General features: G+C 39.0%; 2 protein-coding genes across 6 annotated transcripts in view; one reads left to right on the forward strand and one right to left on the reverse strand.

The window, feature by feature from the left end:
• The window catches only part of CFAP54 (cilia and flagella associated protein 54), a 703,284-nt gene that overhangs the window by 499,227 nt on the left and 190,775 nt on the right, over positions 1 to 13,282 (forward strand). For all 5 annotated transcript variants that reach the window (XM_073556932.1, XM_073556934.1, XM_073556933.1 and 2 more), the window contains exon 50: positions 3,597 to 3,813. In XM_073556932.1, coding sequence (XP_073413033.1) covers positions 3,597 to 3,813 — 217 coding nt within the window. The remainder of the gene's footprint in view (positions 1 to 3,596; positions 3,814 to 13,282) is intronic.
• On the reverse strand, positions 6,636 to 10,665 carry LOC141060629 (uncharacterized). The gene is made up of 3 exons (XM_073556944.1): positions 9,809 to 10,665; positions 8,577 to 9,562; positions 6,636 to 6,692 (listed from the first exon to the last, which is right to left on the reverse strand). Exons 1-3 carry the CDS (start codon positions 10,359 to 10,361, stop codon positions 6,636 to 6,638), a joined length of 1,596 nt encoding a protein of 531 aa, XP_073413045.1. The 5' UTR covers positions 10,362 to 10,665.

Raw genomic sequence — 13,282 nt, forward strand, 5'->3', positions numbered from 1 at the left:
GCAGGATACCTAAACTCTCACTTACCCTGCACCTATCCCTAAGTAGGGAAATGGCAAGTGAAGACACGGGTCCCACCACTGCACTAAGACAACACAAGGTAAGGTAAGACAAACACTACAGGGAACAGGAAACACAAAAACACTTAGCTTCTCTGCTGCAATGCACCACACAGCAGAGTAAGGCACCAGATCACAGCATTCAGCTGAAGCACCACTGCAGCAGCAACCTCCTGTCTTCTGCACAGTTGGTATCCAAAAGGACCCGTATCACCAATAGTCAGCTGATGCATCAGGTGACCTTTTAAAGGATGGTGGGAGTGGTCAACACAGAAATCAGCAAACCCAGCAGCAATGTAATTACACCAGCGGCCACCGGGGGGAAAAAAACTGACATTAACCCCTGATGGCCTGAAAGGAAAAAGGTTTTTATATGAAAACTTCAAATCAGCCACAGATCCAAAAATGGATCGTGACAGTATCACACATACAGCGCGTGAAATAAGTATTGAACACGTCACCTATTTTCTAAGTAAATATGTTTCTAAAGGTGCTATTGGCATGAAATTCTCACCAGATATCAATAACAACCCATCCAATCCACACAGGTAAAGAAATCAAACCATACATATTCATAAATTAACTTTTGTGTAATAATGTGAAATGACACAGGAAAAAAGTATTGAACACATGAAGAAAGAGAGGTGCAAAAAAACATGGAAAGTCATGACAACAGCTGAAATCTATCAATAATTAGAAAACAATCCTGCCACTTAATGAAAAATAATATCAGCTGGTTCAATTAATGGCCTATAAAAAGGTGTCTCTTTACCAAGGTGCCATATAAGAAATATGTCATGATGAGTAAAGCCAGTGAGCTGTCTCAAGACCTTCACAACCTTATTGTTGCGAAACATACTGATGGCATTGGCTACTGAATAATTTCTAAACAACTGAAGGTTCCAGTGAGCACTGTTGGGGGCCATAATCTGTAAGTGGAAAGAACAACATTTCACCATAAACCGGCCACGACTAGGTGCTCCCTGCAATATTTTAGACAGAGAAGTGAAAAGAATTATCAGAAGAGTTGTCCTAGAGCCAAGGACCACCTGTAGAATCATCAGGAATCAGCAGGTACAGTTGTTTCAAAGAAAACAATAAGTAATACAGTCAACCTCCATGGCCTGTATGCACTTTCACCATGCTATAATCCCTTGCTGAACAAAAAGCATGTTCAAGGACAAGTTCATGTAAAGTTTGCTCAACAACATTTAGACAAGCCTATGAAATACTGGGAGGATATAGTCTGCTCAGATAAGATAATAATGAACTCTTTGTATGCCATAACACACAATATGTTTGGGCCAAAATGCACTGCATATCACCCCCCAAAACACCATACTAACAGTGAAGTTTGGAGGTGGGAACATCATGGTGTGGGTCTGTTTTTCAGCAGACGGCACTAGCAAACTTTCTATGATTGAAGGAATGATGAATTAACAAATGTACCGAGACTTTCTTGATAAAAATCTGCTGCCATCTACCAGGATGATGGAGAAGAAGCAACTGTGGACATTTCAGCAGCACAATTTTCCCACTCAGAAAAAAAGCTACTCTAATGGCCCAGCTGGGAGTACGGCCGTGATATGTGAAGAAATATATCTCTTCCTCAATAGGTACAAAGGGGGGTTATCTCCATCTTCATCCTCATTAATGTTTGTTTTCTAGTTGGGCACAGACACTCTCTGTGTACTGCTATAAAGCTGCCAGACTAACAGAGAAAGAGGACAATGAAGTTGGAGATAGCCTTGCTGATCACAACATGGCTTATAACATATTTCTTCACATATGACAAGCGTCACTGAGTTATGTATGATGCAACTTTCGTCAGTTGACACACAGATCTCAGGAGCTGCAGCCCACATTGACACGTGACCAAGGGACTGCATATTATCTAATTTTTGGAGACCTCCTTCTTTAGTCCCATCTTAATAATTTATTTTTAATTATTTTACTCACTTATTTAGTGCCATTAATTCCACAGCGCTTTACATACATTAGATTCCCTATCAGTATGTCTTTGGAGTGTGGGAGGAAACTGAAGAACCCGGAGGAAACCCACGCAAACACAGGGAGAACATACAAACGCCTTACAGATGTTGTCTTGTGAATTGAACCCAGGACCCCAGTGCTACCCACTGACCCATTATGCTAGAATTTTGCAATGGATCTGTAAATAAAAAAAGATGGTGTACTTATGTCATCCTTTTTGAACATACCCTTTGAGCTTAGTGGAGTTTGATCAGACTGGTGCATGCTGCAATTTTTTAGATAGGGTCTGTCGGTCCATGTATAAAACCAGTTCATCTGAACTAACTCATTGACCCGCATTGGTCAGTCTGCTGTCGGTATGTATACGATATGCATACATACAGCACATGGAATTATATTCTGCTGATATGAACAAGCCCTTAAGGGTATAATGGATTTATTGTATTTGTATTACATTATAAACATCCCCTAAAGTTTCATAGTTATCTTCGCTTACTGCTCTTAAGCCCCCGTTACACATAGCGATATCGCTAGCAATATCGCTGTAAAGTCACCGATTTTGTGACGTAGCAGCGATATTGCTAGCGATATCGCTATGTCTGATACTTACCTCCGACCGGCTCCCACGCTGCTTATCGCTGGTCGCGCGAGAAGGTCCTGGACCGTTTCTTGTCGTCAGCTTCCTGCTGGGCTTCCTGTGGCGCCGACGAGCGACGCGTGGACGCTGGCGGGAGGACGTCAGGATCGCCGCGTCTGACAGGTAAGTAGCGTCCCCCGACCCCTGCTATGTTACTGGTGAGATCTGCCTGTGTGGCAGCTCACTAGCGACCACTTAGCGATGCACCAGCGATCCATATCGTTGTCGGGATCGCTGGTGCATCACTAAGTGTAACGGTACCCTTAGAGATCTCTGAAACTGACATTTTTGCTGTGCCAGTTGACTCTTGCCTAGTATTAATAATGTATACCAGTAAACATTGGATCAATGCACAGTGTACAAAGGTACATTAGGCTGTTTTAGTAAAACTAAAATTCCAGATCTCCCTTAGCTATGCTTTCCTAACTTTCTTTATTATTAAGTGTTATCTTAATTAGTCTTTTTTCTTCATTTACATTTTAAGTGGAGTTTATTTAAGTATGCTGTTGTGTAACTAGTAAAAAAAAGGGGTATTTTTCCCCGTAAGAATGTTTTCCCCTCTATTTTTAAGTAAAGTCTGCTGTCATGCCTAGGTATACCCCAGTGGTTTAGCTACTAAAGGAAGAAAAGTCAGAACTGCTCCTAACAGCAATAGCTTGATATTTGCTCCACTAAAGGTGTACTTCTTGTCCCTAAGGCTTATTTAATTGAAGAACCATATTCTGCTGGGAAACAGTCTAGTTCACAAAATACCAACTATAAAAATGTTGTAGGATAGAATACCAATGATAAAATATGTTACATATTATGTATTATAGGAATAGCCATTAATAGAATCGAAATCCTATGTAGATAATAGTGGTAATCTTTTTTTCGTCTACGCATTCTGTAAACCTTCTTGAAATTTCAGGCACTAGAAGAAATTCTCAACAGGAAACCCAGTCCTTGTCTGCTGTCTGTGTGTGATCAAGCAACCATGAATAAGCTGGTACTGACGAAAACATATTTCATCCTAAAACTGTCTTCGACGATTAATGCTATCCCTGAGATAGAGACGAAGCCTGGATATTATGTGACCGGGGACAGAACAAAGCCTCAAAATAAAAACCGGGACCCGACCCTGTCAGGTAACAACACCCACTGAAATAGCTACAGTCACTTAAAAGTGTTGCCAAGTATATGTCATTGTCATAGCCTTATGTGGATCCTAAATGTTCACATGACTTAAAAAGGTAATGATGAGTCTCTTATCCTAAAGATAGTACCAATTCTTTCTTGGAATTAAAGAAGCCCTCCTCCCATCAAAGTTTCTATCCTCGTAATATATGGAAGTCATCATATTATATTGCACTGTGTACTTACAATTGCTCATTTTACCTTTCTGCTGAGCTATTTCTTCTCTTTTTCCTGCCCTTTGTAGAAACAGGAAGTCTATTTTCCTTGCATTAATCATTTCCCTCTCCAACTCCTGACCCAGCTGCCCCTCCTCCCCCTGTCAGGGACTTTTTCAGTGACTTATTACTCATATAGGGAAAATTGATCTCCTGTTTCTACATAGACTTTAGAAGGAGTCAGTCAGTATTTAATCACGTGATGTCATAGACCTAATGGAAAAGAGAAGAAGTATCTGGGTAGAAAGGCAAAATGAGCAGTTGTAAGTGTCATAGAATATGATGATTGCAATATAAGAGGATACAAATTTTGATGGGAGTTCTTCTTTAAATTGACAAATCTATATTTTGTCCCTGGCTATATTTTTACAATTTGATAAGATCATCAAGGCCTCATTTTTCCAATCCAAAAAGCCAACAAATTGTCCTTTCATCAATTCATTTAGCCAGATTTCCAAGAGATCTGGGTCTGAGTGAAACTTCATTCATCTCTGATTGTAGATAACTACAGTTGGTGCAGAAAGTATTCAGATCTTTTTAAATTTTTCACTCTTTGTTTCATTGCAGCCATTTGGTAAATTCAGAAAAGTTCATTTTTTTCTCATTGATGTACACTCTGCACCCCATCTTGACTGAAAAAAAACAGAAATGTAGAAATGTTTGCAAATTTATTAAAAAAGGAAAACTGAAATATCACATGGTCATTAGTATTCAGACCCTTTGCTCAGTATTGAGTAGAAACACCCTTTTGAGCTAGTACAGCCATGAGTCTTCTTGGGAACGATGCAACAAGTTTTTCACACCTGGATTTGGGGATCCTCTGCCATTGTTCTTTACAGATCCTCTCCTTCAGGTTGGATGGTGAACGTTGGTGGACAGCCATTTCCAGGTCTCTCCAGAGATGCTCAATTGGGTTTAGGTCAGGGCTTTGGCTGGGCCAGTCAAGCATGGTCACAGAGTTGTTCTGAAGCCACTCCTTTGTTATTTTAGCTGTGTACTTACGGTCATAGAAAGTGAACCTTCGGCCAAGTCTGAGGTCCAGAGCACTCTGGAAGAGGTTTTCATCCAGAATATCTCTGTACTTGCCCACAATCATGTTTCCTTAAATTGCAACTAGTCGTCCTGTCCCTGCAGCTGAATAGCACCCCCATAGCATGATGCTACCATGCTACCATGTTTCACTGTTGGGATTGTATTTGGCAGGTGATGAGCAGTGCCTGGCTTTCTCCACACATACCGCTTAAAATTATCACCAAAAAGTCTTCATCTCATCAGACCAGAGAATCTTATTTCTCATAGTCTGGGAGTCCTTCATGTGTTTTTTATCAGCAAACTCTATGCAGGCTTTCATATGTCTGGCACTGAGGAGAGCCTTCCATCGGGCCACTCTGCTATAAAGGCCTGACTGTTGGAGCGCTGCAGTGATAGTTAACTTTGTGGAACTTTCACCCATCTCCCTACTGCATCTGTGGAGCTCAGCCACAGTGATCTTGGGGTTCTTCTTTACCTCTCTCACCAAGGCTCTTCTCCTACGATTGCTCAGTTTGGCTGGATGGCCAGGTCTAGGAAGACTTCTGGTGGTCTCAAACTTCTTCCATTTTTAGGATTACAGAGGCCACTGTGCTTTCAGGAATCTTGATTACTGCAGAAATTCTTTTGTAACCTTGGCCAGATGTGTGCCTTGCCACAATTCTGTCTCAGGGCTCCTTGGCCATTTCCTTTGACGTCATGATTCTTATTTGGCCTGACATGCACTGTGAGCTGTGAGGTCTTATGTAGACAGGTGTGTGCCTTTACAAATCAAGTCCTATCAGTTTAATTAAACACAGCTGGACTCCAGTGAAGGAGTAAATGCATCTCAAGGAGGATCACAAGGAAATGGACAGCATGTGACTTAAATATGAGTGTCTGAGCAAAGGGTCTGAATATTTTTGACCATGTGATATTTCAGTTTTTCTTTTTTAATAAATTTGCAAAAATTTCTACATTTCTGTTTTTTCCAGTCAAGATGGGGTGCAGAGTGTACATTAATGAGAAAAAAAACCTTCTGAATTTACCAAATGGCTGCAATGAAACAGAGTGAAAAATTTAAAGGGGTCTAAATACTTTCTGTACCCACTGTATATAACTATTAACCAAGACCAGAAATTTTCACACGGGTCTTGATGAGACGACATACTGGGGTCAGTCATTCCTGATTCATTGAGACGTATATGCATCCAAATGAATCAGGAGCTTTTGACGAATGTCATGCATTGAGGACTGGAGTAAGGTTTCTGGCGTAAGGATAGGGAACAACACCGCTCATCTTGAATTAGACGCTTTTTTAATTGCTTTGAGTTTCAAGCCATAGAACAGGAGGCATCACTCCAATGCCCGCCATTCAAGTAGAAAAACGGATCTTCTTTATTCACGCATAGTGTAAATGTGAAATTTAGGTTCCAAACCCAATGGTAATCCTTCATCAAGTGCTGCTTTTTTTCTTTGTATTGTAATTGTCCTGATGCTTTCACCCTCATTTTCAATATACCAGTTCTGCTATAATTCTATTTTTTACTTTATCTTCGAGATAGAATCTCAGTTTGTTGAAAGGGTTTCCCAGATAGTAGATAGCACTGAAATTATGAGGGATCATACAAAAAAACATCTTTTTAATAAGGTTCTTTTATGGGATTTGCACTGTATGAATGTTGAAAACTTACTACTCCTCTGTACTGTTTGCTCTTGTTTGCAATTCAGCTGCTGGCAACATCCACCAATCCTGTTTGGTGGTCTCACATACACAGTAATGCCAGCCTCAAAATTGCCTTCCAGGGCATCTGTGCATATGCATGTACTTCTATTAGGTTTCCTATGCAGACACAGGACCATATATTCATAGTAGAGTTTATGGTAGCGTAACTTCCATGTACAACCTGTCAATACTGCATGATATTAGAAGCACATTAAAAGCTCAAAATTGTAGTAAATTATGGTTTAATCACACATTGTTACCTATCTTTTATACATTCATTTTTATTTTCTCTTAAAGCTGCTGCCTGTCATTAAGAGTTACATCGAGTGCTTATTCTAAATTTGTTTTAACCTATTTTACCAAGTAATATTAGCAATATTCCATGTGATATATGGTTAGAAGTATTGTGGACATTAGGGTGACCGCAAAAAATCGATGTTGGAATTTTGTCCGTCTGGACCCCACAAAACGATTCCCCTTTCCAGATATTGAGATAGCCAAAATTTGAGCTCGATCAAACGACGTTAACCCGTGCCGCTCGTCGCTCAAAGTTTGAAAAAATCCAAATTTTTGGCCAAAAAGCTGACATATGGAGCCATAACTCCAGAACGGTAAATAATAAAAACACGCTTAATATCTCAAAAGAAAGCTAATGTTCTTCAAAATGTATATTTTATACATAATTGTTGTTATTTTAAGTCAAACTGAGTTACAACAGCTTTTAGCCCCAAGAACGTGACCTGGTACCACTAGGAGCAATGGAGCATACTTCGTATATTTTGTTATTAAGTGATAAATTTTGTTTTTTTTTGGTATATTTTTGAGTTTAAAGTAGAAATATAACAAAAAAACAAGTAATACTGATAAGTCTAATGACATTTTTTATTTTAAAATAAAAAAATGAGGTATATAATACATACAAAACAGACACAGAAAAGATACAGACGTAGTACCTACATGAGTTGATAATTTTACATAGTTAACTAATCTATTCTAGAGCTTTTGTTAAAGTAGTTTTTGAAACGTCAGAATATAATGTTCGGCATTTGCTTACAACTTGCAGGACATATTGCTTTTGTTCTTCATCTTTTGTCAGAAGGTCGTTAAAGTCGGTTATTAATTTAACACCACGCTCAGCCATATCATTAACTACTTTTAATGTTTTGACAATTTTCAATCCTTCTTGGAAGTCATTATTTTGAGGCCAGGTGTTTGGATTTTGTCTTAGGAAATCTGTTTTTATATTAAATCAGTCAAAGAATGTAAATGTTTTTTTGGTAAGTAAATTTACCAATCCTCCATCAACTACCTCTTTTAACTTTTCTTTCCTAACTTTTGGATTTACAACCCTAGCATGCTCTGATGGTTCATCTGTGCTACTGAGCAATTTATTAGCCATTAACAACTTTTCATTGTCTGTAATGGTGGGATCAAAAAACGATAATCCCACCAACTCTGCATTCAAATACCACAAATGGTTCGAAAATTTGGTCAGGGCTATTTCTGCAATGTCGTTGTCACATTCTTTATAGTCTAACAGACTATGCAAAATACCTAAATCTTGCTTCGGCGCAAGATGAGCTTTTGGAGCATTGAACCAAGCTTTACAATAAATTTTAACTAGGAAAACAGAAATGGCACGCACAGAACTTTCTTCTTCTTTAGACATCTTAAATTGACGACGTAAAATGAACATTTTTAAGCAGTAAATAGCCTTTGCCATCCACCTAGCGTGATGAATGGCTCCTGGAGTTCTAAAACCCACAACATTGCCGTCTAGTGATCCAACAAATATGAGAACCAACTGCAACAGTTCCTTGTAGTCATCTCTGGGGTGGCTCTCAGTTAATTTGGTCTCGAATTCAGCAGTAACATTTGCAATTACTTCTGGAGTTAGCTGCTTTTGTATTAGATTGTCACTGATACCTGTGTCGTATTTTCCTTTGTCTATCTTGGGCCACGCAGTGAGGAATCTTTTGAAAATGTCTCGATGAGGTCCAGTGGTTGATCCCATTTTTGTGTCGAATACGCCTCTTAACACAATTTCCAAGATATGGTGACGGCAAGCTAGGTGTAGCAATTCTCTTCCTAACATTTGCTCCAATAGGACGCATGCTCCTTTGAGTCTTCCCGTGTTCGATGCTGCAGTGTCGAAGCACATCGCCTTGACGGTGTTGGGAAGACCCCATTCCTGTAGGCATTCATATACAGCTACGGCTTGCTCTTCTCCAGAGCTGCTTGCTGTTACAGGAAATCCCAGCAGCTGTTCCTTTTCGCCATATGAAATAGCAATAGCTATTCGCTCACATTGCTCATGTTTTAAAACACCCGGTAAAAGTTTACCATCCCAATGGACAACCACGGGCTCTTTTTCAGGAATGTTTACTTTATCTAAAAATTTTTTAGTATATTGTTCTCTGAACATTTGCCTTCTAGAATGTAATAAAGTTTTCGAGACTTTGTACTCAAGAGGGTCAAGGTTTAGTGCTTCTAGAGTAGCTATTAAAATTCTCGTGGCATTTCTGTCGGATACCTTACATCGATCTAACACAATGGATAATTTCATGTTTAAAATCTCTTTAACGCCCCTTGCAAATGAAACTTTCATCCTCTTGCTCTCAGATGGTCCTGGATCTTCTGCAGCTTCTTCAGGGATGTCCATTTCCTCCAAGCTCTCAAGTTCCTGGTAGATGCTGTCCTCTTCAGTATCTTCTTCTTTTCCTTCTTCGAGCTTGTCTTCATCATCCGTCTCTAAGAAGCAACAAAAGAAAGAGAAAAAAAAGACTATAAAAACTTGTCGTTTTAGCAGAATAGTAATAATACATAGGTACGAAATTACCTACTTCTAATTATCAATAGGTATTATTTTAAGAATATAAACTCAATCATAAAGATGCCAAATGATGCTCTCATGTACAATTTTCTTTCAATTATAATGAAACTATTTACTTATTTGTTTATCTACTTTTTAGAATAATAATAATAAAATAAACTCACCAATATCAAAAGTTTCTTCTTGGATTTGTCGGTTCATTTTTGCAAGTTCCTTTTGCGCCTTGATTTCTTCAGCTCGAGACAACTTGAGATCCACTCCAGCCATGGAACCTGGGCGGCCCTTCTGCCTCTGTTTCACGAGAAATGCCTTATCTTCTTCCAATTTCATCAGAGCCAAGGCATCTTGTTGAGCAATATCAAAGAGATCATTCAACTTTTCAACAAACTGTCTAAATTTGTTCTTGGCCGTTTCCGATGTTTTCTTCCGGTCTTTTTGAAGACTTCTCCACTCGGCGTGAAGTTTTTCCAGCTTAGTAATTGCATCTTGCTCATGTTTAGTCGGGATTCGAGCTTTCCCCCAAAAAATGAACACTTCTCGTATGGTCAGTTTTGCTGATTCTCTTACAGTTAATTTCACAGTACGTAAATTATAAAATAAAGCACATAAGACTTGACGATTTGAGGGTAGTTTACAACCGGTGATCTGGTGAATGGGATAGCCCACAAGAAATAATTTATCCTTGTTCCGGCTTTGTACACCTGATGTGAATGCCATTTCAGAGTCCAATAGGTAAATAACAGTTAACTAGAAAAACGAAACAAAATATATTACAAACTTTAATTTCAATAAAATATTTTCAAATATCTTTTAAAATAATACTATAATATCGCGCATCACCCCTACTCTGGAACTCTCTACCACAACATATCAGACTCTCACCTACCATCGAAACCTTCAAAAAGAGCCTGAAGACCCACCTCTTCCGACAAGCCTATAACCTGCAGTAACCACCGATCGACCAAACCGCTGCACCACCAGCTCTACCCTCGCCTACTGTATTATCACCCATCCCTTGCAGATTGTGAGCCCTCGCGGGTAGGGTCCTCTATCCTCCTGTACCAGTTATGACTTGTATTGTTTAAGATTATTGTACTTTTATTATGTATACCCCTCCTTACATGTAAAGCGCCATGGAATAAATGGCGCTATAACAATAAATAATAATAATAATAATAATAACTATAAAAACAATAACACACACACTTGGAAAATTTAAAAAAAACGTTAAAATATCTTCACTGGATAATTGTTCGATCTAACCAGCTCAAAGGCACTTTAGAAGCTAAACTGAATAAATAAAAGTTCGGTTGTACGCTGAAGTAAAATCACCATCCCTAAAATAGAAATTACAATCCACTGACACCTTGATATCTTCTATATTTTGCTGCATGCCTCAGTAGCATTTTCATTCATATTCAAATGATGTATTAAGTGCTCTAGGCGTGACAGAGCACTTAATGAGCCACTGCCTTCTTAGGTTAATTCCTCACCCATCACCAGTTTCTTTAGCTTGACTAATAGCTCACTGTCTGTGACAAATCAGGTGACAAGCAAGGAAATCAGACAGTGAGCTATCAATTAGACTGGTGCTAGACAGGAAACAAGCAAACCAGGCAGAGGCTTCGTAAGTGCTCTGTCATGCCCATAGCACCTAATGCCTCTTTTGCTCATAAATTAAAATAATTACTAAGGATTGCAACAACCGGTAGAAGATGTAAAGGTTTAGATTCATTTACATTTCAAAGACCTATGCTGTTTGGGAAGTTTGTTCTTGTTGACATATTCCCTTTAAATTGTGAATGTGTTTTCAGTACGCCGGTTTCCAAGGTAAATAGCGGGTATCCAGGAGCCACGGCTCTGGGATACCCGATCTTTATATTAGAAACCAGCGTCCAGTGTTGCTGATCGTTGGTCTCTCGCTGCCACACGCAGCGATATGCGCTAGCCAGCGGGAGACCAGCGATCGAAAAACGGCCCAGGCTGCATGATCAGCGATAACCGGCAGGGGGGGGCGGTCGCTGATCCCCGTCACACACAGCGATCTCGCTGGCGAGATCGCTGTGTGTGACGGGGCCTTAAGAATGTTTATTGCCATCATTTATGCACTATAATTATATCATATTGTGCTCAGATTTATCTTTGACTGAAAGAATTACAGCCCTCTAATTTTTTTCAGATGAATACATCTAGTAATTATATTATTAGTGCTTTGGTCCATGCTTAATAACACAATTAAAGCAAAAACACACAGGTACTAATTGCAATTTGTACAAACTGATTGTTTTTAATAGTACAATCACTTTCAGATCTATTCTAAGAAAAGGTCAGAAATATTATGAGACGCACAGTTTAATTTTACTTTCTTTTATTCTTTAATATTGTTTGGATTTTATAAAATTGTTTGGATGTTATCTGGTCACCAAGTTAGGACCTTGTTGATCAAATATTTTTAATGACTTATTTTGGTTGACTAGCATGTACAGTAGTGTTAGAGACTCAAAAGCGATTTCCCTCTCCTCCGTGATCATTACTCTTTCAGGTCTAAAGCAAAAAGGGTTACAGGGGCAGAAAAATATGTACTGTATGCAGCACAAATACCAGGAGTACTATTTTATACCCACTGATTGACCCTTTAGGGTGCCATTTGTGATCACAGCCTCCCTACTTTACGGGAAAGCAATATACTGTATGTTTTTTTCTGACAAACACTATAATTATAAATTGCAGCAGGTAATAAAAACTATGGAATAAATGTGTGAAAACTTTATCCATTTTTACACGTTTTCCAGCAAAAGGGGAATAAAATATTAAATCGGAAAACTTAGAAATAGTAGGTACAATATTAGAGATAATATTACATAACAAAAAGAATAAAGGAAATAAAGGAGTTTTCCACTAATTATAGTTAGTAGCTTTCCACAGGATCATTAGCATGGGGATTCCAAAGTACTTTCGTGAATAGGGCAGCACGGTGGCTCTGTGGTTAGCACTGCAGCCTTGCAGCGCTGGAGTCCCTCCAAGGACAACATCTGCAAGAAGTTTGTATGTTCTCCCCGTGTTTGCGTGGGTTTCCTCTGGGTACTCTGGTTTCCTCCCACATTCCAAAGACATACTGATAGGGAATTTAGATTGTGAGCCCCATCGGGAACAGTGATGATAATGTGTGCAAACTGTAAAGTGCTGTGGAATATGTTAGAGCTATATAAAATTAAAGATTATTAATAAAGATTATTAATATAGTGGTGGTGTTACTTTTTTCACCAAAATTTTGCTGTAGCCTGAAACTTTTTGCTTTCACAAGGATAACAGGTGAAAATGGACACCAAAATTTGTTGTGCCATTTCTCCTGAGTACGCCGATACCCCATATGTGGGGGAAAATTACTATTTGGGCACACGGCAGGGCTTGGAAGGGAAGCAGCACCATTTGACTTTTTGAACTTTAAAAAAGGCTTGAATCGATAGTGGACACCATGTCACATTTGGAGAGCCCCTGATGTGCCTAAACAGTTGAAGTCCCCCACAAGTGACCCCATTTTGGAAAATACACCCATCATGTATTAAGGCGTGTAGTGAGGATTTTTAACCCAAAGGTACTGTACACAATTTTGATAACATTTGATCGCCATATTGTAT

This window comes from Dendrobates tinctorius, unplaced genomic scaffold (assembly GCF_039654945.1).
Source record: "Dendrobates tinctorius isolate UK_male_01 unplaced genomic scaffold, ASM3965494v1 ptg000241l, whole genome shotgun sequence".
Taxonomy (NCBI): Eukaryota; Metazoa; Chordata; class Amphibia; order Anura; family Dendrobatidae; genus Dendrobates; species Dendrobates tinctorius.